This window comes from Manis pentadactyla, chromosome 9, assembly GCF_030020395.1.
Source record: "Manis pentadactyla isolate mManPen7 chromosome 9, mManPen7.hap1, whole genome shotgun sequence".
NCBI lineage: Eukaryota > Metazoa > Chordata > Mammalia > Pholidota > Manidae > Manis > Manis pentadactyla.
The window spans coordinates 10,838,496-10,862,960 of record NC_080027.1 but is presented as its reverse complement, the minus strand read 5'-3'; the positions used below and the strand labels follow the sequence as shown (position 1 = coordinate 10,862,960).

Sequence of the window (24,465 nt, the reverse complement as noted above, 5' to 3'; positions counted from 1 at the left end):
TAGTGAACCCCAGATGCCCAGTGTCCATCTTCCCTACTGACCATCTTTCACATTTGCCCTCATTTGTTCTGCAGGTTATTCTGAAGCATTTTCCAAACATCATATTTCTTCCGTGAATGCTTCAGTCTGTATCTGTAGAAATGGTTAAAAAAAACACACCGCAATAATGTCTAAATGAAAAAATTTTAATAATATTAACCAGTGTTCAAATTTCTAATAAATGTAACTTCTAGCTTTATTTTATAACTTACAAAAACTAATCTTAACCTGAAAGTTAGTTGACAAAAGATTTGGAGTTGCTAAATACTTGTATACTTTATCTTAATATCTGCTTCAAATGAATTTTTGCCTCTCAAGTAAAACCCCACAGATTCCAAGGCGTGTTTCATTCCCAATCTTCCTGGGCCAACCAGCTCTCTGGCCTCTTTTTTGGCATCTGACTCACCGCTGGAGGAGGCCTCCTCTCACCTTTTCATAAATGTCTGTCTGGTTTGAGATTTCCTGGTCACACTGTTTACAGGATTGAGGGACTCTGGACATTCTGTACTGAGGAAACAGAACAGAGGGTTGGGTATAGCAGAAGTCCGTCTTGCCTTTGTAATGGTGCTCTCATGGTGTAACTAATGCATTCATTTGGGGTGAAATGGAGTGGACTGGGGTGGGAGGAATTATTAATGGAATTTATTTCCACTCAGTGGTGCTAATATGTTAAAAAAGAATGGCCTTGGGAGCTAAGCCAATTTGTAACTTTGGATAAAGTGACTTGCTTTTGAGAGCACCATTAGATCAGGGAAAGGGACTACTGTTGACTAAATAACCCATTAACTGTATCTCTCTATGAAGATACAGTTGGATAATAACAGCATAGGCATAACCACAGGCATTTAGAGTTTTCGACAGGTCAAATCCCGTTACAGCAACTTGGATTCAGTAAGATACCCAAATTCCTCTTTTGTCTTAAAGCTTTTCCTGCAACACTATCAATATGCAATACACACAGAATTGTAGAACTTTTTTTGTTCTCAATTTTCCTTGGGGAGAAAAAAAAAGCATGAGGATTTAATGTTTTGGGGCATTTCAGGCCCCCTGCAGCATTCTAATTAGTGGTGTGGCCACACTGCCCAGTGCTTGGACCATGGGTGTAGCTTGCCCACAGCCAGTTGGCTGCATGACCCAGCACTGGCCTGCCACGAGTCGCCCAGCACGGGACTGCTCATTTCCTCAGGCTGTCCCTAAAGTGTAGTGAGCACCGGGATTTGCTTGGTCCTTCGCGGAAGACTGCCCATAAACAGCAGATGGAGTTCCTGGGTGTTAGGAGCTTGCGGTCCGCTGGCAGAGGAAACAGCGGAAGTGCAAGTCTAAGGAACACTGCGGCTAGGGGAGTATTTTGGAGCTAAGGGAGGAGGAAGTTCTTGTGGTGCCCAGTCGCCCCTCCTTGAGGTTTATCACATCATACGTAAAGCCACACCAAAGGTCTAAAAGTATATCGATAGTATTTTCATTTTTGTAGCTTTCGTAACGGGATTTAACCTGGAACACCGTTTCACCAGAGAAACGAAGATTACATGATATATCCCCCTGTACTTTGTATAAAATGTACTTAACTATGTGTTTAGAGATAGTATTGAGTATATGTAAATGCAAGTCTTATGCAGATAGCTTTATGAACCTGGATGTTTATTTTGTTTACTTTTATATTGAGTATAAACATACTGTTTATACAAAACATACATTAAACAGAACATGTGCTGTTTGTACAAAACACACTAAAATATCTGTGAAATGTTATTTCTGTGTATGATGGAAGAGAGTGGTTGTTTTAAGTCCCTAGGTTTTTTAAATGGTACTAGAGTAGCTGGTGTTGCTTAACGTGGCATTTTTTTTCCCTGTCCACCATTTCCACCCTTGGTACAGGTATTTTTGATAAAGCTGTGGAATGGAAAGGTATGTTTTTCATGGGATGCTCAAGAATCTTTCACTTTAAATTTTTTAAAGAGCTTCCTTTATGGGATTACTTCTGTGTCTGGCTTAAGTAGACTTACTTTAACTGTAACAAATAACATTTCTAGAGAATATATTTGAGTATGAAATTTTGACATGACATTTTAGTTTCTGACTTGCTTTTCCCTATCCCCTTATAAAATAAAGAATATGCAGGTTTTTAAAGCACTTGGGGTGGGAGTTGCTTCTAAGATAATGGTCCATGCCATGAACAGAGAAAAGAGTCAGGAAGTTGCTTATGGTAGTTAATGAATGACCTAGTTGTTACTGCTAGACTCCTGGTTACCAGTAATTGGCAATTTCATTGAGGAAAGAGATGTAAAAGTGTCCTTTCATGTATTAATATGTGAGGTAAGCTTAGGGGCTTTATTGAATTCACACAGTCCTCTTTTTGGTGGAGGAAGAATTCAGACTGAGTTAGTGACAGGCTGAATGAGGAGGGTGAATGTGAAAGTGGCAAGTGGGCAGGCTCGTCTGCGCAGGTTCTGTGCCAAGTTTCCTGCCTGTACAGGGCTTTCTTCTCTGTCTGAGCTCTGTGCTGACCACGTGACACGGGTATACTCCCTGTTTTTGCTACCACCTAGCTAAATTGGTGGGAGACTTGACCCACCATTTGTCGTTGGAAGGCCTGGTGGAAGAGCGCCCTCTATTGACTGTCCTTGAACAATGAAATCGTGAAAAGCTGTCTGGGGCTGCTTGTGAGACTCACAGTTTTTTTGTCTCAACACCACGTCCCTTTCCTTGTAAAGATATGAAGCGATTCCTTGGGTGTTGATACTAGTGCTGGGCACTGCTGGTGTGTTTTAGACTGCTACTGATGACATCGGTAGGCTGAGAGACTCATTAAGGATCTGTGATGTTTTGTAAACCCTGACTGTTCTGGTGGTTGCAAAGTTAGTGTCTGCTTAGTATTCCCCACCTTACTGGAAGTGTTTGCTTTTTCTCATTCATAGAGGTCCTGTAATAAAGAGGAATCCGAACAAGCTCAGAAAGAAAATGAATTCCAAGTAAGTAATTAAGTCCATTCTGCATCTATAACCTGGCATTAGCCACCCATGGGTGCTCTGGTTTGGCAGTGCCTCTTACCTGCCCCTGGAGAATCCTGGTCTGTCTGTCTCAGAGGACAAGCCCTGAGTGTATCAGGAACCACTGTGGGAAGACTGAGTGTGCAGCAAGCATCTTCCCACTTCCCCCTGAGAGCGTAGTAGTGGGCGTGTGCTGTCCTTACAGCCACCTAAACAGCATTTTGGGGGCTAAGAGTTGGCAGTTGGGGGTGATGTTTGTGCATGACGTTCTGATGTGGAGGCGCCCTGGCTTCCACTGCTGCACTGTGTCTCTCCACCCCCCTCCCCCCAGCTGTTCACACTTGCCATCACAAACAGGTCACTGGCTATGGCCGTGGCCACCCCTTGGGGCCAGTAGGAATGTTCTTCCTTTGTATGGTGCCCAGGTCAGAAAGGCTTCCTCCTAGACTCCGAGATTTGAGTCAAAACCACCCCACTCCTTGAAATGCACATGTTCAGAAGAGCGTGAGGTTGCGGGCCCTGATGTGTTGCCCGGCCCCTCTGAGGCTCAGCAGTGGGGAGTCTGGAGCAGTGATCTCCATCCACACTCAGGGAATGAACAACTTTTGAGCATCCCTTCCCAGTATATGCAGGTGTGTGTACACACACATGCACACACCAATATATAAAACACCTACACACACATGGAGTGGTTTTACTGCTTGTATACAGATTATTAAAATAATCAAGAAATAGAAATTTAAAAGAGGTGAGATTAGAAAGGAATAAAACTACTGATTTTCTTTCCTCATGTTTTGGTGGGTTGTTCTGCATGTGCCCTGCTCTGGAGACCCTGGTCTAGAGGATCTAGACCTTGTGCTCCAGGGTGATGGGGACAGAGAAGTCATTGGGTGGGAAGTGGTTGGCATTCTGTTTTCAAACATCCTGAGCTTTTGTGTATAGACCTTTGTAAGGCCTGGAAGCTGAAATGTTGGAACACCCTGTGATGCTAAATCCAAAGTATATTCTCAGTTCTCATTTTATCTTGACATTGCAACAGCATTTGACATGATTTCCACCCTTTTTGAACTCGTTCTTCCCTAAGGCAGCCAGGGCCCAGAGGCACAGGGGAAGACCCCTACTTCCTGCCAGTCTTCCTGGCCTCCTTTCTGGGCTCACCCTCCCGTTGTCCTAAGTGCTACCCTCTCCAGGCTGCCCTCTCTCCCTGGGCTACCTGATCCAAACCTTATCCTTGCCACTCTCCTGGAGACCAAAGAGGGTTCCTCGCTTCTCTCCTCCGTCTTCGACCCCTGCATGGAAACAACCCATCTGCTACCCGTCTGACCTTTGGGGGGGTCTCAAACCAGGCCTCCACAGCAAAGTCTGCATCCCTCCTTCTGTGTGAGCTGGAGAGTGGGCGTCCTCTCTGATGCCCTTTTCCCCTCAGCCCCATATCCAAGCCACCAACCAGTCTGTCGGCCCTCATCTGAACTACACCTTGGATCTGCCTACTTACCTCCGTCTTCCCACTCACTTCTCTAGTCCAAGCTACCCCTGTCTCCTCCCTAGGCTCCCACTTCCATTCCCGTTTCCCACAAACCGTTCTCCATCACCAGAGCCATCTTTTTGAATTGCTCATCTGGTCCTGTCAAGCTCTTGCTTGGCCCCCTTGAGTGCTGCCTTGGCCCTGGGCTGTGTTAGGTGGGCTTCATCCAAGCAGGCCCCTGTGGTCTGATGCTACCGAGTTGTCCGGTCTCGTCTCACAGTGTACTTCCCACTCCTGCTCTCAGCCATGTTGTCCCCAACTGTGGTTTTCTTCCTGCCACAGAGCCTTTGCAGATCTTCTGGCTGGAATGCTCCGTCACCCATTTCCCACCTCCTACTACTACTCAGCTCAGTGGTTACTTCCTGCTCTCTGGACCAGGTGTTCTCCCCCTTTTCATGCCCTCCTGGCACCGTATACTTCTCCTTTGCACTTCCTATTGCTAGAGATTTTCAGCATTAGGTGATTAATGTCCATCTGTCAGGTTCTGAATTCAGTGCAGCATCTAGCCGCCTCTTTTGCTGGCTCGCTGCAGCTATAATGCCTGCTGTGTACTTGGGTATAATATATAATTGTTGAGAGTGCTGGCTACAACTGGCACCAGTGGTCAGTTCTGGAACATTCTGCCCCTTGCCTGTGGGCACACACACTTCCTGCCCCTCTCATCCCCTCCTCTCAGGTTACCCATTTGTCACTGCCAACGTCTTCCTCCTTTGCCTGCTAGATTTCCATTCGGGGCCCACGAGAAAACAGTAGATGCTCTGATCATACACATTATGATCCTTTTGAGTCAAAAGGTAGGCATTAGGCTGTCAGAACAAGGAAGGTGGTTTGTCTTCCTTGAGCCCCTTTGAATGGCGCCTTTGTCTTCAGTCTTTGTCCCTTCTCTTCTGAATGTCTCTCTTCTGGCCCTCTGTCTTTGCCAGTGGGTTTCAGCTCCAGGCAAGTTCACTATATATTCCGTGAAACCGAGGAATGACAATGGAACATTCTTGGGGCAAAAGGGTTTATACCCAGCTTCATTCTCTTGGCAGTAGGTCGAGCATTAGAATCACACCTGCATCCAACACTCTGCAGGTCTGTCATCCTCCTTCCTCTCTGCCTCCACCCAGAGCACTGGGCAGAGCTCTTTATACAATGGCTCAGTCCATAGTAGCTCATTGCCTACAGGTGCGGAAGCAGTGGCCTAGCAGTAGGCCAGTTGACATCATCAAGTAGTTCTGGGTCTGGTAAGGATCCTGGCCATAGGCGCTTCCATTTTCCCCACGCCCTGCCTGGAGACTTGCTGTCCCAGGGGAGCCCTTCCCTGCAGCCCTCTCGAGATATTTTTTCCATCACCTCTCAGGTACCTTGGAGCTACTGGTGGTGTTGGTGTCCCCTTGTTCCTCCCTCCTCTTGTTCCTGCTTCCAGGCCGTTTCTCCTCTGTTGAAACCGCAGTTCCTCTGAGCCTCACACCTTGGCAAACACCCCCCACCCCAACCCTGCAGCTTCCCTCATTTTGGTGAGGATGGTTGTATCTGGCCCTGTCTTTTTGACCCAGCCGCCTACTTGCCTTTCTGTGCTTGCACCTCTGAACATGATTAGAGGGAAATGGTGCGATCAGGAGGCGGCCGAGGCTCGTCTCCTGCCCTGAGCAGCGCAGGAGAAGCAGCTCGTCTCCTCCGCACCTGAAGCAGGCCAGTAAACCTGTTCTTTGATGGCTGCTGTTTTCTTATCCCTCCTCTTTCTTGTCCCTCTTTCCACTTGCAGACCTGTGACCCTCTGCGTTGTACCCATTCCTCCTCTGGCTCGTCCCCATGCTCCAGACCCCGCTCTTCTTCCCTGTCCGTGGCTGCCCCCTGCCCACAGGAGGTGCTTTCCTTCTGTACGGTGACCCTGCTTGCTGGACCCAGCCGTCCTGGGCCTCATCCTGTGTCTGCTCCCTCGACCAGCAAGGTCTTCTCAGAGAGAATTTACATACACCGTCTGCTTTCTCACTTCCCAGTCTCTCTTCTCTTTTTTTTTTTTGTAAAAAACTTTGAAAGTATGGGGCAATAAAAGTATAACATAATAAACACCTTTATTCCCAGCGTGCAGAATTAGTACTTTATTCTGTCATGTTGTGATTTCAGGCTTTTTCATATGCACTTACTTTTAACTTTTTGTAATTTCGAACTAAGTGTAGACTTACAGAAAAATTGCAAAATAGTGCCAAGAGTCCCATACACCCCTTATTCAGCTTCCCAATGTTAACATCTTACACAAACAAAGACTGTGATCAAAACCAGGAAGCCAACAGTGGTACAGTGGTAACTAGAGACATGATATGGATTTCTCAGGTTTTTCCACTAATGTTTTCTTTTGTTCTGTCCCAGGATTTAGCCAGGATCCCGACAGTTGGATTTGGTGGTGGCCTCTCCTCTGCCTTTTTCAGTCTGTATAGTTCTGCTCTCTCGTTACTCATGCTCTTGATACTCATGATGGGCACTGATTATTTTATAGACTATCCCCCCATTTTAGGTTTGTGTCATCTTTTCTCATGACTGGAATGAGATTGTGCATTTTTGACAACGCCACAGAAATGTTGTTATGTCTTCTCAAGAGGTTCATATCCTTGGAATGACTGAATTTTAATTGTTATAAAAGAAACTACAGGTCAAGTGGAAAGTCTGTCTATACACCCTCTCCCATTCACACCCCACCAGCTGGGCGGACACCTCTGGTGGCTCCTTTGCAGTCGTTCTTGTTTTTGTCACTAAGTCCTTTCCTCTTGTTGAAGCCAGTGGCTCAGGCAGCAGCTGATGGAACACCAGCCTCTCTCCAGCAGGACGCCAGATGTCCTGCTGCTGCCCCATCTCAGTCAGGTTCCACATGGTGAGTTGTGAACCTCTAATGGGCCGTGAGATGTCAGCATTTCTGTTGATTTATTTTTTAATCAAGTGGAGTAGAAAATGCAAAAAGCCTTGCTGCCTGGTGGTGAGTTTGTAAGCTTGGTTTTAGGGGCAGGTGGGTGTTTATGGTAGGTATCTTACCATGGGGACAGTCAGTGACGCCATTACTGTAAATTCTGGGAGTTTTCAGCCTCTGTACCAGTTCCTCCTCGTCATCCGGAGCACTAGCTGTGAACACTGGTTACACTGAGGTCTTTATGTCTGGCCCAGACCTTTCAGCAGACCCTCCAGCTTCTCCAGGCTGGTGTTGCTCTCTTCTTCCTTGATTTCCTCCCCCTCCCCAGTTCCTTGAGTGAGCCAGATTTACTCCCACTTGAGGGCCTTTGTGTCCCTCCTCACTGCTCGGGTGTCAGTGTTCTGTCCTGGGACATAGCTGCCCTGCCCTGCATTCAGTCATTTTTACCCCTGTCTCTTCATGGCATTATCCTGGTCTGTGTGGGACTGGCTCAGTATGCCCTGTTTCTCTCTCTATAATGTAGGCTCATGTGGGCAGGGACCATATGGTCTTGTTCTGGTGGTTTCCCTGGGCCTTAGCACAGTGCCTGTACCTAGTAGACATTCAGTTACTACCTTTGGGATGAATATATGAACGAGTATTTCTGAAACCAGAGTAAAGAGTTTCAAGTTGAGGGACTGATCTTCTCTGCTAAGCATGGCTGGCCAGTCCAGGCATGGTGGGTGTAGACTGGGGTGTGTCCATTAGCCCCCTCTTCTTCCCCTCACTTCCTGAAGTAGCAGCCAGAAGGTGTTTGAGACCTGGTGGCTACAGAAAGACCATCCATAGTTGATGTACTTATCCTGAGATTCCTGCTGTCTTTTTAACCTCTCCATTTTTCTTGCTTGTGACATAGTGTTTCTCTCCGAATTCTTTCCTCCACACGCCACCCGCTGTGAATAAATACTGAACTGCAGTATTACGTAAGAACAAGATATTTCTCGTTTACAGTGTTCAGCACAGTGCTGCAGAGAATCGGGAAGTGCTTACGTTCCTCTCTGTCCTCTCTGCACTGTCCTGGTGACAGGCTGACTCGTCTCTGCAGGGTTCTGGACAGAGTGTACAGCCCAAGGACCATGACAGCGCTGTGTGTGGAGTGAGCTCCTGTAGCCTTTGTGCTGGCTGGACACAATGTGCCCACGCAGCGCTTCCTGAAATAACGAAGTGGGGCTTGAATCTTCCCTATGACATTTGAAACTTCAGACTTTAGGGGATATTTGGGCTCAGATACATGTGTATTTTATGTAGTGCCATCTGCAGTACACTTCAGCTTAGTCACTCTATGGAGGAAAGTTGAAACTTATTTCTTACAACATTTTGGAGATGTAGACCAAAGAAATCCTGGTCATAGCCTTTGGAAGCACTTAGGGACTGGTTGGGACTCTGCAGTGGGAGACTGTGCAAATGACAGGGCTGCGATGCAGACTGCTGGGGCTGGGTGTCCGACATAGCACCTTGGCCTGCCGTGCCTGGCCCGCCTGGCTTCAGCATGTCCCTGGGTGCAGCGGCCTGCAGCTTCTGGAGTGCCTGGGTATGCTGCCTCAGGTAGCAGGACGTGTGTCCACGCGGAGAGCTGCTTTGCAGACCTTTGGGTACCCTTTTCTGTGGGGTGTTTGTGGTGTACTGGAGGTAAAATAGGGCCAGCAGTGACCAGGCTCCCACACAAGTTTGCTGTAAGGCCAGATGAGTGAGTGAAAGCATTTTGCCAGCTAAGTAGAGATGTTAGGGTTTGTTGTCATTCTTTAAGGCAATGAGAAATAAAGCCTGTCTAATAGCAAATCCTGCTCTCAAATCCTTCACTTGATAGGTCAGTGCTGTGTCTGTGTTGTCCTTGTCTTTGCTCAGGCTGCCATAACATGCTACCCAGGGGCACAAACAGCAGACTTTTATTTCTCACAGTTCTGGAGGTCCAAGATCCGGTGCCAGCATGGTCGGGCTCTGGGGAGAGCCCTCTGTCCCTCCTGAGCCCTCACATGGCAAAGGGAGAGAGCGTGCAAGCTCTCTGGTGTCCCTTCTTGTAAGGACTCTGAGCCCAGCAGGGCTCAGCCTTCGTGAGCTCACCTAAACCCAAGTCTCCTCCCAAAGGCCCCCGTCTCCAAGTACCATGGCACTGGGGGGTAGGGCTTCAACATAGGAATTTGGGGAGGACACAAGTTTGATTTAAGGATGTCCTATGTACAAAACTAAAAATTAGATAATGGGCCTCACAAGGTTAGACCATAATTGTAGGGCTTACATTCGATTATAATTATGGGGGATTACCAACAAGTCTATTTCCCCCACAAAGTGTAAAAGTAACTGAATTACTCTTCCCTTGAATGTGGTCCCATATCCTTTGGAAGTAGCTTTTCTTTTTTCATTTGTTTTCTTCTCACTAACTTTAGTCTGTCACTGCCTAATGAGTTGGGCCTGTTCCATCTCTCAGTTCATTTTGTAGCATGTGTGTGCTTTAAAGAGCTCTGTTTCATTCTGAACAATGTTCCTCCAGGATCATATTCCCCCAAAGCACATTTCTTAACACAGGGTGAATCAACATCACCTGAAAGCACTTTCAGACCATGCCTGAAACATGGCCCCCAGACACATGGGCCCAGAAGCTCCTTTGGAAAAGTGCTGTAAGAGAGCTGGGTGCGCGTCTCGTCAGGAACGGCTCCTTCCTCCTCACCCTTACAGAGGGGAGTGCTTAACCTTCAATTTGCTGTTAGGGAAAAGGACTAAGGAATAAATTTGAATTGAGACTGAAAGATAGATTTTGAAGGCAAAATGATGATAGAGCCTGCATTAGTTATCAGGATCGAAGACAAAAGATACGAGTATCCTAGATTTTGATGAGAAGACAAACATTAAAGGACAGGGGCAGAGTGGGGAGACAAGCAGAAGTGCTCTGCTCCGTGCTAGGGTGCCCTGTGGACAGGAAGAACCCAGACCCCCCAGTCGAAATCAGTGATTGGCAAACATCTGGACACACAGACCAGGTGAGCAGGCAGGTGGCCCTGGCCATACTCACACCATCGGTGCTCTCACTCGGCAGGCACACCAGCCCTCACCAGCATGTTGATATTGTGGCCTCTCATGGGATGCCCAGGGAGAGACTCTGATAAGTTGTAAAATAAACAGAAGCAGTAAAATGCTGATAGATTAATTGTACTGCTTTTGGAATCAGTGACCTCAGTTAAACTTGAAATTTAAATCTCATCAGTATAGTATGCTTGCAAGCGTGGATCCTGCAGATTACAAGATCTGCTGACCTCTTTGTTCATATTAAAATGGGGATGGTAAGAACAGTAATAATAAAGCCCAGTCATGGAGTTGCTGTGGGTTGGATGGCCGTGCTCGTGTGGAAGCATGCACGCCTGGCCGTGTCAGCACTCAATACACCTCTGTTGTGCTGCTGTCTGTTTCAGGGTGCTGAGGCCATGGTTCTGGAGAGCGTTATGTTTGCCATTCTTGCAGAGAGGTCACTCGGACCAAAGCTCTACGGCATCTTTCCCCAAGGCCGCCTGGAGCAGTTTATCCCGGTAAGATGTGTTCTCAACTGTCAGTGATGAGAGCCACAGACATCACAGGATTCTTTGTCTTGGCACTACAAGCGCCTGAGATGCTGTGGTCTGAAATAGTAAATGTGACCTATTTTATCAAGCGTTACTGGAAATGAAGAAGAACCAAATTTCTGTTGAATTCACGTCAGAACCTCTGTCTTTCCTGCAAAGGTATATTCATCCAAATCAAAAATATACAGGAAACTTAGCGTCCATTGTCCCCTTAAGCTGCTTGCCCTGGAACCTTCCCCTTTAACCTGTTTCTCTCTACTTCTGAGCCTTCTTTAGAACTTGCCACAGAACAGCTTGGCTCAGGTCTCTGCCCTGTGGGGGCCACCACTGTTCATTGTCTCCCACTGTCCTCTTCTGTGTAGAGTCTTCCCCCATCACCATTTTTCCAACAAGTTCCTGTCGCATTTCAAGGCTCAAATCCTGTTCTCAAAGAGTCAGGATGGACAGTCCTGGCTGTCCTGAGGGAGCAGTGATGTTGCTGTAACGTCTCATGCCTTGTTTAGTGACATGTGCCTGGCTGTGCCCCATTCCCGCCCTGAGGCCGGCCTCTGGGCCTCCAGCCGGCCCATTTGGGTGGAGATGCTGAGCCTTGCTAGCCTGCATTCCCGCTGGCAGCCAGGATTGCCGAGGTGAAGGGTCCCCCTGTTAACCTGCATGAGCTCCTTGAGGACCAGGGTCATGGGTGGCCCCTGCCTTGCCTTGTCCTGCCTCACATGGTGTCCTGACCGCCCGTGTCTGCAGGCAGCGCGGAGCACAGGGACACCTGGCTGAGGGAATGCTCTGCTCACCAGGACTCCACTTGCATCCAGCTCAGGGCTGGAAGAGAGGGTCCCAGGGGTGAGAGCCTCTCCTAGTGCTCACAGTGGCGCCAGAGTGCCAGCTGCCATTCTGGGGCTGTCATGGATGGGTGCTGACCTCGCATACTGGACGGATGTTGACCGGGCTACGTTCAGTCTCCTTTCTGGCACTTGTCTTGGCACCTGGTTGCGTTTTTTTCTTTTTTTTTTCCCAGTAAAGACAGTAACATCTGTCTAAACAAGAATCAAATGAAGTAAGGAAGTATTTGAAAGAGTTCTGCAAATACAATACACTTGATATAGTTATAAGTGGCAACATGGGTGCATCTTAAAAATGTGATATTGAGTGATAAAACCAAATTCCAGAAGACTACAAATAGTGTCATACCATTTGAATAAAGCCCAATAGAGGCATATTAAAAGCTGTTTAATACATACGCATGTGTTACAGCTTCTCTTTAGAAAAGGCGGTGATCAATGAACACAACTCAGAATAATGGGAGTGTCTCACAGGGAAAAGGAGCTGGGATCAGTACACATTGGTTGTAGAGTCTGGAATTGATACTGTCCTACTTCTGAAGTTTTGCACTCTGTAGCACATACTGATTCCCTTATAGTGAAGGTTTTTTCAATCCTTTTAAAATACTACGTTGAACCATATGAAACTGCCAGTATTCAACTGTTTTGACCCACAGAAATGGTGATTGCATTAGGCTCTGCCAGATTCCATGTGTTATTTCGCACTTCACTCTTGCCCACTGCATGGGGTGAGGTGAATTCCATCCTGTCTAATTCTCATAGCCATCTTTTAGAGGGCACATGGGAATGGTACCTCTAAGAATGGTAGATAGTCTTCTATCTCTGTCTCTGCTGGGAAAGGAATTTGAAATCCTCAGCTTTCTAAATCTTTGGACAAATTAGCTTTAAATTTTCCATGTTGCCAAAGAAATCACTGGTACTTTTTAATAGCCAAATGAGAGCTGAGTGAATTGCCTTAAGAAATCCTAAGTATCCTGCCAGTAGAAGCCACTAGTTCCCCTGTCCTTACGGTGGCAAGATCATTTCGTAGCTTGAGCCTGATGCTTTCTGTGAGCTCTGAACTCCTGCCATTTGTTAATACCTCCCTGGTTAGGGGCTGGCCCAGAGCCCTTGCCTGCACTGTCTGCTCCAGCCCATCAAGGACTTGATGGCCTTGTTCCCCTTTTCCAGAACCAGAAAGCTAGACATAGACATATAAGTAACGAGCGCTTAGCCATGTGGCTTTGCAATGAGTATTAACACCAGAATTAGAGCTTGCGTTTCTCTTAACTGGGAATGCAAACTCTGAACCCCTGTGTTCCTACTGCTTTAGATTTTTAGAGAAGCACCTCAGGGTTTCTGTAGGGGAGCAGTCCATGTATAAAGTTAAACAGGTTGTAGCTGACTGTGATCTCCCTGTAGGGAGCTGTGAAAGGGCAGCCAGAACAAGTGCTCCCAGGCTGCACCAGTGGGATCCAGGCGTGAGTCCTCCCCAGTGCCTGGTTCTTTGTTCCACTTTTCCCTCAGAGCCGGCTCTCTGCCAGTCCAGGTCCTGGCATCAGCACCGTGAGTGGGAGGAACCTGCTGCTGATTAGGACCCACTCTGAATACCATGTCTTACCTGCGGTGTGTCAGAGTGGCATGTCCCAGCTGTTGAAGGAGCCGGATGCTAGCTTGTAGTAAACTGATGACCTGGGGTTTTTAGCCTAGGGAAGAGGGCATACCTTTCCTTTTGGGCAGAGCGAATAGGAGGCAGGAGCGAGAATTATAGATCATATGTGAGAAGGGTGTTCTCGCGATTAAAAGGGTTCAAAGTGAAGTTGACTTTGGAGGTGGCCTGGCCTCACTGAGAAGTGCCAGAGCAACTGTTGGGTCACAGTTTGCAGGCACAGTGCCCAGTCTTAAGGGAGTTTGGGACACTGGATGAGACTTAGGTGCCTGACAAAAACTGGCTCTAGTTGTTAAGATTCTGTGACCTCATACGTCCAGGTTACCTGGACAAGTAACATTATCTAACTCCCTTTTTTATTCCAGAGCCGGCGGTTAGACACGGAAGAGTTAAGTTTGTCAGATATTTCTGCAGAAATAGCTGAGAAAATGGCCACATTTCATGGTATGAAAATGCCATTCAATAAGGAACCAAAATGGCTTTTTGGAACAATGGAAAAGTAAGTGGTCAAACAGCTCCTCTCTAACTTACTGGGAGACATTGGTGCTCCCAGAGGCGCCAGAGGTGAGCAGTTGCTTGCCACCGTGGTAGGAGGGCTGCCCCTGGTCCACGGGTGTGCAGGCTTTTGCTTGTTGGGGGCATTTGTCTCCTGAATAGTCTTTCTTGCATATAGAAATCAGTTTCTGAACCAGGAAAGAAGACTGTGGCAGAAATGCTATTGATGGGCGGATGCGCAGAAAACACACTTTGTGGACTGGGGTGCCCTGAGCCCCAGGCCTTCCCCACATATCTAGAGCCCCAAGAACAAGCCATGAACTGAGCAGTGATTGTTTGTTCCCCCATTTTTGGCCAGATATCTAAACCAAGTGCTGAGAATTAAGTTTACGGGAGAATCCAAAGTTAAACAGCTACACAAATTCCTCAGTTACAATTTGCCTTTGGAACTGGAAAATCTGAGGTGAGTATTTGCTTCTGTTCCCTGAGTGAGTAAGTACATCTGTCCGATATTTAAATATTCTTAGTCACTAAAACTGCTACTAGTGAACATGAATTAACCACTGCCTCAGGCCTGGCACTGTACACTGGTTTAACGGGATGAGTTTAAGCAGATGAACTTTGTGACCAGAATTGCCGTTTATACGAGTGCTGTCACTTCTCTGGTCATCCGCAAAGGTTTCATGAAGGAAGTGAAATTGCAAAGGAATGGTTGGTGGCTAGGGCAGCAGATTATTTTCTGAAAGAAAAACAAAATAAACTGTAGGGGCACGCTTGGGGGGTGTCAGCAGACAAGGGGAGTGGTTCAAGCCAAGCTTTGGGGGAAATGGAGTAAGAAGCTTGATGCTGGTCTCTGAGCAGAGGCCACAGTAGTGTCTTTAGGAGCAAGCATGCAGGTGTCTAGTGTTTGTCCCAGGTCTGAGGATTTACACCTTTAATTACTCAAGTACTTCAGTGTCTGCTGTGCTGGGCATAGTGATTGGTGCTGAGGAAATGGTGACCTAGACATTCTTCAAGAACAAATACACTAATGGCAGGTTTTGATGAGATCTGTGAAAGAGGCCAGGAGTCCAATTAGGCAGAGGGGTCCACTCTGGGCCGGAGGTCAGAGACTGGGCCTGCAGGCCAAGAGCAGCTGCTGCAAGAGGAAGGCTCTCCCAAGGGGAGCAGTGTGTGCAGAGGCCCTGCCGTGGGGAAGAGCAGGGCACACTCAGCACCCATGTGTGTGTCTGGCTTGAGCTCCATACAACTGTCACCACATAATGACAGTTTTCAGAATTACTGTGAAGAACAGGGCACGGAGGCACTGTGTTTGTCTGGAGCACTAATACAGTGCCAGGCGTGCTGAGAAGGCAGACTCTGCAGCTAACCTCAACGTGATGGCAAGTACATTGATGAGTGACAGCCAAACCTTCCTTTTCCAGGTCATTACTTGAATCCACTCCATCACCAGTTGTATTTTGCCATAATGACTGTCAAGAAGGTAAGAATTGCTCAACCTATTATGGCAGAGGTGGGGTTTGTGTGTATACTTAAAAGATGGGCTCCAGTAATTTGAAAAATGCCAGGTGTCCACCATGAGATGAGATGCATGTCATCATGGCACAGCCACATGATGAAGTGTTATATAACCATGGAAAAGAATAAGGTCGAGTTTTTTACAGACCAACAAACATCTCCAGGATACATGAAGGGGAAAAAGAAAGTTTTAGAAAAATATGTAGGGTGTTATCTCATTCCTATAAAAAATATATTCATAGCAAAAATATGAGAACATTCACTAAACTGGGAGCTGGGATAAAAGACTTAAACTCTCGATAAGTCACATATTTATTCAATGCTTAGCTTCAGTAAACAGGTATGACTGTTAAATAAAAGGCATTGAAAGAAGATCTCCCCCTTGGTCAGTCCTGGGTCCTCGCCTTCTGCACTACCTGCACATTATGGCCCATCAAAGCCTCCACCTCTTTTATTACGGGTTCTCTGTGCTATTAATGACTTCGGGTTCCTCTGCTTTAAAAAGATGATGGCATTACCCCTTAGAAAAACCAAACTTTAGGCACCGGCATGAAACGTACCGGTTAGTCAGGCTTCCCTGACCAGCGGGGCAGCTCCTGCCGATGTCACCGTGTAGCTGGCTCCAGTGCGGCTTTGCCTTGCTGTCCCTGTCCTCCCCATTCCACCTGGCTAGGGTCCAGCTTGGCCCTTGGACCCTGTGCCAGGCTCATCAGTTTGTTTTTAATTTTGACAACAGTCCCTTCTGAAGACCAGTCATTCAATAAGACATTAGTTTGAGCCAAAATACCTTTTCTTAATTAGCTGATGATTACTGGACAAGTCAAGCAGGGTGTTGACATGTCAGCTGCAATTTTGTGTGTTAGTGGAAAGTAATAAACTGCCGAGACGCCTCCAGACGGCGGGTCTGGGGAGCTCAGCTGACCGCTGATGGCAGATGTATGTGAAGGAGCGAGGAGGTAGGGGTGTACATTCACTTTATTCTGCTAGTTGGGACATCTGCCTCCAATTCTCCTTTAATTGGCCGTTGGACATGGAAGTTGTGTCCCGAAAAGCCTCTAGAACCGTGCCTCCGCAGAAACTGCAGAGAGTGGCCAAAAAAGGCTGACTCTCCAGTACCCACCTGCCAGCCCTAAGGCCACTGAGATGTTGGACTTTATGTAGGGCGTGGGGGCCTTGGAACATGGGCCTGGAGAGGCAGTCTGGCCAAGGGAGTGCCCGCCCTCATTCCCCATTGAGCCCAGGGCTGTGTTGTTCTTGGGCTGCTGTGAAGAGGAGTCTTGCGGACATGGCCCGGGGCTTCTATTGCAGGCAGGGCTTTGGCTCTGTGCTGTGTCTGAAGGCCTGCTTTTACATGCTGATGGTTAGGATCCCCTGGGAGATGCAGAACTCTCCACCCTGTTGTTGAAGGACTTGTTCCTTTGATTATAAAACATTCCCCCAGTAAAAGTCATGTCATCCAAACCTTTGTTGCAGGTAACATCTTACTGTTGGATGGCAGAGAGAATTCTGAAAAACAGAGACTGATGCTCATCGACTTTGAATATAGCAGTTACAATTACAGGTAATAACATTAAAGTGAAAAGATGTTCTTATTTCAGTATGTTTCAATATTTTTATATGTTACAAAGCAATTATAGGAGAAAATAGGTCACAGTATCATTCTTCACCTGGAAGCTGGTGCATTTTGTCCCATTGGCCTGCAGTGGCTGGGAGGCTGTACAGCCCTAATCCCAGTTGGGTTGGGGTGGGCAGTGATGTGAGTAACCAGAACTCAAAATGTGTATTTTGTTGGCTTCAGAGATTATTCTCCTTCCACAAAGTACTGATTGCAGGAGCTCGCTCTTAAACGTGGGGCCGGTGCCGCTCTGCGCTGCATTCAGCTGCAGTTCTGGTAATCCCCGCTGGTTGTCTGTGTCACTGAAGTCATAAACGCAGGAACCTGGGAGAACAGCCCTTGCTGGGAGGGATGCTGTTGACTTGACCTTGTTCCGAGGAGCCTCATGGAATGGCAGTTTGTTCCATTCTCTGTCTCTTCTTGTCTCTTCTTTCAGGGGATTTGACATCGGGAATCATTTCTGTGAGTGGATGTACGATTATAGCTATGAAACGTACCCTTTTTTCAAAGCAAACATGCTGAAGTATCCCAACAGGAAACAACAGGTAGGAGTCATGTTCATGTACTTGCTCATGGGCAACTTACGTTAGTCAGTTTGAGGTAGTTAGGCTTGATTATATCTTAATTTTTAAAGATGTGTCACTGTAAATTGTGCAGTGGTTAAGCAGACCCTTTTGCTTTAAAATGTTATTTTGTGTCAAGAGCCAAACTTGACATTTGAGTCAAAACTTTTTGATCCCTGCGTCAGGGATGCCTGTATTCAGTCAGAGGAGGCAGCATCTTTTGTAGTTATTCCTAGTTTTTCCTCAAAAGTCCAGCCTCTGTTCTGCTTTCTGGCCTTATTTTTTCAGGATCAGTGTCTCTCCTCTGTTAATTTGCTCTGTGCAGACAGGTAATCCTTTGGGTACCATGACTGAGTCGCTGTTGTGTGTCCCGTTATCTGTCCTGAATTACAGGAGTCCAGTGGCTGTGTAGAGTCCTTCCTGCAGAATCTCCTCCTGGGACCCCCTCCACTCCAGTCCTCAGCCCATCTTTGAACCATTGGGTTGAGGATAAGTAGGTAGCAATACGGAAGCAGGCAGGCTGGGGAGAAAATACACTAAGCCTGCGCAGACCAACAGCCCCACCCACTCTTAGACCCCCAGTACAGATCGGCTCTTCCCCCAGGTCCCCCTGCCTGATCAGAAGCATTTCACAGAGGTCAAAGGGAATGAGGACGGATGCAATCAGGTGCTGCTCTGTAAACATGAGTACCACCTTAGCCAAGCACAGTGACAGTCTTCAGTAGGGGACCTACTACTAAGGGCAGCCCTTCAAATGTAGAGTTGCTGTTTTCCGGCCCCATGTGAAGCTGACTGTGATGAACTTGAGTATGTCCAAAGCAAAGTGACTAGATGGATCTGGACCTCACGGTCACGCTCTATGAGACCAAAGGGCAGAGGGGGGGCTGCTCAGCCCTGGGAGAGAAGTGCAGCAGCCTTCAGGCATGCGCTTGGTGCTGTGCTGAGAAGGAGGCAGTCCTACACAGCTGGGGGGCTCTGGTGGGAACTCTCAAATCGGGGGGAGGGGTTCTGCCATCAGTGAGAGAGCAGATTTCATCTTAATGGAAGGCAGAGCTGTGTAACCGCCAGCACTGCACAGCCGTGGAAATTAAAGGACGCTCCGTTCCTATTTTCTGGGAGGTTTTAAACACATGTAGTTGTTGGTCTTTATAAGATACCCTTTCTGCATCTGCTGAGATAATCATGTTATATCTCTTCAATCCATTAGTGAGATGTTTTAAAATGTTAAACAATCCTGAAATTCCTGAAATAAACTATTATTCTGAGTGAGTTGTGTTACTTTGTAATGCTCTGTTGGATCTAGTTAGGCAGTATTTTAAGAGTTTTACATCTATGCACATATCTGAAAGGGACCTTTAATGTTCATTTTTAAAATAGTTATTTGTATCTTCATTTGGAATAAAAATTAAACTAGTCTTATAAAATGAGTTGAGTGTCCCTTTTTGTTTCCTAGAACAAACTTATATAAAGTGATGTTCTTTAAAGTGTGGTAGACATAGCCTGGGAAACAGTCTGGGCCTAGAACTTTTGGGGAGGGAGGATCATGAATTACTGTTTCTTAGGGTGTCAATGTACTCAGATTTTCTGTCTTCATTTACCAATTTCAGCATTTAGCATCTCCCAGAAATTAACCCATCTAGTGTGATGGTGGGATTTTGGGTTTTAAAAAGGAATCTGTAGTTGAATCCCAGATGATGCCACTGGTAAGCTGTGACCCACTGTTGGTATGCGTCATTCTCCTCGTCTGCAGAATTTACTTTGTGGCTATGAGGAGTGAGTGAGTAGGCAGAAGCCAGTGCTCAGAACGGTGTCTGTTACGTAGAGTTTAATAGGTGTACAGCAGTCATCTCTGCTGTGCCAGGTTTACTTTGGGATCAAAGGCCACTTCCAGGACCTTGCCTGGGACAATGCTTGAACTAGAATGATGCTTTCTGGTGGGAGCTGATGTAACATGTGAAAGCCGAGTTTAGAATAAGGAGGTAGAAGAGGCTGTAGAGGGAGAGGTGCTCTATTCCAACTAAGTGAGCAGTCTCTGAGGGTCTCGCCCGGGAGAATAATTTACAAAGAAAATGAGTGTTGGTTTGCTGTGTCTGTGGCCTTTTGATACAGTATGAAATGTGGATGAATGAGGGATCTTACAAATCCTAATTCACATGTGGGACCTGGTAGGACCTTAGGTAAAACTCGCTTCTTTGAACCCAAACTGGATGTTGCCAGTTGGATAGGTGTGTCAGTAACCATGTATCTTAGAGGTGGAGAGGGCCCTTTGAGGTGTCCGGTCCAGCTCCTGCTCTGAGGGAACACCTGCTGATGAACCTCAGGCTACCCAGAGCCTCGTGCCTCGGTACTTGCAGCCGTGCTGCACGAACTCCAGCCTGCCTGGGGAGAGGGTTGTGTGGGCTGACCCTGCTTTGTTACCAGACAGAAGAAAACATGACAGTGGATCACATGAGGAAAAACAATTCTACCTCACTAGCTCCAAACCAGTAGTAGTTCCCCATACTTGTCTTGCCGATGTTAGCACTCTGACAAAAGCTGGTGGTCACTGCCAGATAAAGTGAGCTTCCCAGATCTCTGTGCCTGGGCGCAGCAGCGTGTCGCTCTCTCCCAGGCGGTCTCCGGGCTTCTCCGATGTGACCAGGGGAGTCATTATGTAATGCATCATAAGAGCTGTTAATATGAACTGCTTTTAACTGTCATTGATCTAACAAAATTATTTTTTTTTTTAAAGCTCCATTTTATTTCCAATTACTTGGCTGCATTCCAAAATGAATTTGAAAACCTCAGTAATGAAGAAAAGTCTGTTATAGAAGAAGAAATGTTGATTGAAGTCAATAGGTAATGGTTTTTCCTTTGCTGATTTGTAAAGACAGCTAGCTTCTTTATAGAACATATTTGGGATGCCTACTTGCAATTATGAGTATTTTAGCTGCTTTACAACCATAAAACTCCAGGACTTGTACTTTTTCAAAAGCAGAACATTTGGTACTTCTCCGTGTGACTGAGTGTGTTCTGATCTTTCAGATTTGAGCACACAGTAGGTAAGGAGAACAGGGTCTGTGTTCAGACAGGATGCTCGGATGGAGTTCTGAACTATAATCCATGCATAAGACTCAGCCGTACAAGGCTGCTGCCCCTGAGGGCCTGCACACTCTGCACTGATCCCCGTGGAGTAGAGGGTGTCATCTAATGTTTCTCCTAGAATATAATTAAAAGTTGTGAATTAGTTCTGAGTCTTACTCAACTCTTTTCAACAGCTTCTGAAAGCAGGACTGGGAACCTTCCAGATACAGAAGTCTAGACTCTATTTATTTCTACATATGCATGTCTTTAGTGAGAGGCTGCATTTCCTCCTGTTCTTCCAGGTGTCCTGTGAGATTATTTGGTAGAAATGACTGTTTCACAACCTAAGACAGGCACAGTTGCAGGGGGGCCATCAGGTGAGAAATTGGGGATCAACAGAGGTGAGGCTTAGAACCTCACCCCACCGTTCTCAGAGAAATCTTCTGCATCCGTGGATGTTTTATTGCCCTTGTCTAGCTTGGATTAACACTTAGTCTATAGGCACACACCTGATCATCTACATTTGCCCTCTTACAGCACTAAACTATGTTTTCTGCCTTTATCTTGCATCTACCTACCACTTCAGCATTTTATTAATAATAATAATGATAAGGAAGAAATGTGGGATTCACATATAAATCAAGTATAAAAATCAAACGAATATTCATATTTGACCTGATTGTTTGTAGTTCATAATACGTGATCAAAACCGAAAGTTTCTGTGATGACTGCCCTTGTACTGTTCACTATGTAACTTATTCACTATGTAAGAATTTGTTCACCATGTAAGAACTTGTTCATTATGCTTCAGAAGATCAGAGACTGATGAGAATTAGGCTTGGGGTGGATTAATCATTGAGCATTGAGCCCCCTATACAGAATTTTATTGTTGTTAACAACCATTTGATCAATAAATATGAGAGATGCTCTCTCAAAAAAAAAAAAAAAAAAAAAAGAAATGACTTTCAGTAACTTTAGCCCCCTTTTCCTGCCCACCCCACTGACCACAGCTTGCTTCTTGATGGCCTCCAGAGGTGTCCACACCCCGTCACTGAGCATGGGGCCACCCCAGTTGCCCCCTTGGCTCCACCTGCTGCATAGGTCTTCCCTTTCTGGTTCTTGAATGGATGGAAATAGAAAAATGGAGGAGGAGGAGACCCAGAAAGAAAGGGAAGCACCAAGGGGCTGCATGGGTCAAAGGCCACAAGAAACACAGTCAGGTGTGATGATGCAAAAGCGTTCCTTCCTGGGTTAGAGCTTTGAATGAAGACGACGTGCTCTTTCCTGTCTTGTCAGCAGATTCTGACAGCAGGGCTGGGGACCTTACAGATTCTGCAAAAGTCTGGACCCCTGTTTATTCCTGTGCACGCATCTCTTGAGTTACTCATATTCTTTATTCTGCATTTGAATGAAGCCCAAAGGTATTTTGAGGAGAACTTGGATTCTCGGTGACAGAGGGGTGTGGTATATGGCCTAGAGACGGTGCTGTGGCTCACGCTGTGTTCTGCTGCTCCTCTGTTCTGTGTGGGAGGAGGGCACAGTGTCATCCTGTCTCCTGGCAAAGGCAGCCCATTGTCCAGAGGCCTGAGTTTTCCTCTTGCCAATGAGCTTGTGGTAGGATTGCTGCTGCAGTCTGCTCACACGTGGCAGAGTGTTTCTCTGTGCAGCCCAGGCTTTGCAGTATGGCCACCAGAGCCTCTGTGTGCATCCTGTGAATGATGTGTGCCAGGGACAGGTGGTGGCTGTGTTCAGCCTGCAAAGCCACTTGCCACCAGCCAGACACAGGGAGAGGATGGCTTGGTGTGCCCGCTGTTCTCAGCAGCCTGTTGAGTTTGCTGATGGAGGCAGAGCGTGCCTCCCGATGAGGTAGAATGTCTGTCCAGCAGGAAGTGACCTCACAGTCATCTGACTGGTACCACACACCTCACGTGCTTTTCCTGCTTTTGTAATTACAGGTTTGCTCTTGCCTCCCATTTCTTCTGGGGACTTTGGTCCATTGTACAGGCCAAGATTTCATCCATTGAATTTGGATACATGGTATGTTTTGGGGATGGTTTTTTTCTTCTGCTCCCAGGAAAAAAAAAGTTAGCATGTATGTGAATGCTTGGTGATATGTGGCTTTCCTCACAGAGGGTTACCCATTCCCCACAAGGATCTGGACAAGGTGACCTGGCAGAAGTATAGTAGGCTCAGCCCAGAAAGCTGAGGGAGAAAGGGTGCATAATTTAAACCACTTTATTGATGCTGCATCTGCCCTTGGAGGGTGCCAGCAGTCCCTGCCCTCCCTGCCCGGACCTCAGAGGTCCGGCCCCGACCTCAGTCCCCTCACACGGGGACGCAGAGTGAAGGAGCGTGGGCTGCATGCCTGTGCCGCACAGTATTTTGTTCATCTGCTCCAGTCCAGTCTCTGGCCCGCAGCACCCAGCTTAGAGTTGGAAGCTGGTGCTGATTGAATTAGGCTTTCTATTTGTTGTAGGTGAGTTTGTACCGCCAGACTTGTCTTTTTATTCTAAGCTTAAGGCATTCCTTGACAAGGACCATAGCGAGCATACTCCCTGGGACAGGTGGTGGGAAATGACTAGTTGATTTTATCCTGCTCAGTTCTGTATTAGGAAGATTGCTGCTTCTAGGCAGAAGGTCTGGGTAATGCTCAGGTAATAAACAAAAGAAAAAAGGGAGATTTGCATTTTTAGAGCAGATTGGGAGTCATGGTCAAATGATGCTAAGACAAAGCAGACTTCAGAAGAGGAATATTACCTAAGATAATGTAGCATTTCATTATAGAAAGAGATCAGTTCATCCAGAGGACGTGAGAAATCCTAAGCGCACATGCACATATCTCACTTCAAAAGGCATAATACAAAAACTGACAAAGCAGAGAGGCAAATTCACCAAGAAACTTTCGCCACCTCTCCGGTGGCTGGGACCCGAAGCACAGCCAGTGAGGACAGCGCTTCTGTGGCACGCATTCTTGTCCAGTGAGCATGGACCATTCAGGGCAGACCATGTGCTGGACTGTCAGCAGCTCTCAAGTTTAAAAGGATTGAGGTAAAACAGAGTATGTTCTGATCACAGTGGAATTAAAAGTCAACAACCTCAAAAAAGATATCTGGAAAATTCTCAATTATTTAGAAGTTAATTATGTTTCTGAATAAGCCCTAGATCAAAGAAGAAATTAGAAGGATAATTAGAAAATATTTTGGACTGAATTACAATGAAAACACAGCATACCAGAATTTGTGGGATGTAGCTAAAGTAGTGTTAGAAACCTTACAGCTTTATAGCTTAAATGTTTGTATTAGATAAGAAAGTTCTCAGACCAGTGGACCTAAGCTTCTACCTTAAGAAGCTAGAAAGAAAAACCAATTAAGCCCAAAGTAAGTAGAACTGAAATAAAGGTAAGAGCAGAAATCATGGAAATTGAAAATGGACAAAAAATAAAATCAGTGGAACCAAAAGTTGATTCTTCAAAAAGATCAATAAAATTTACAAACTGCTGGCTATAAACTGAGTGAGGAAAAAAAAAGGACAAAGATTACTAATGTCAGGAACAGAGAGGATACCACTACAGATCCTATAGGTGTTAAAAGGGTAAGAGAAGTTTATGAACTTTTTGCCGGCAGATTTGAGAACTTGCGTGAAATGTGCAAATTTCTTGAAAGATACATTACCAAAACTGACATAAAAGAAATGGCCATATGT

The 24,465-nt window shown here is 46.4% G+C and overlaps 1 protein-coding gene across 4 annotated transcripts in view; it reads left to right on the top strand.

The window, feature by feature from the left end:
- The window catches only part of CHKA (choline kinase alpha), a 54,472-nt gene that overhangs the window by 25,800 nt on the left and 4,207 nt on the right, over positions 1-24,465 (top strand). Inside the window, exons 3-12 of one of the 4 annotated variants that reach the window (XM_036927146.2) lie at positions 1,915-1,944; positions 2,955-3,008; positions 10,879-10,992; positions 13,875-14,008; positions 14,363-14,467; positions 15,429-15,487; positions 16,996-17,083; positions 17,574-17,682; positions 20,432-20,538; positions 22,719-22,800. In XM_036927146.2, the coding sequence (XP_036783041.2) occupies positions 1,915-1,944; positions 2,955-3,008; positions 10,879-10,992; positions 13,875-14,008; positions 14,363-14,467; positions 15,429-15,487; positions 16,996-17,083; positions 17,574-17,682; positions 20,432-20,538; positions 22,719-22,800 (882 nt within the window). The remainder of the gene's footprint in view (positions 1-1,914; positions 1,945-2,954; positions 3,009-10,878; positions 10,993-13,874; positions 14,009-14,362; positions 14,468-15,428; positions 15,488-16,995; positions 17,084-17,573; positions 17,683-20,431; positions 20,539-22,718; positions 22,801-24,465) is intronic. The other 3 variants (XM_036927144.2, XM_036927145.2, XM_057506804.1) reach the window with 3 other exon arrangements.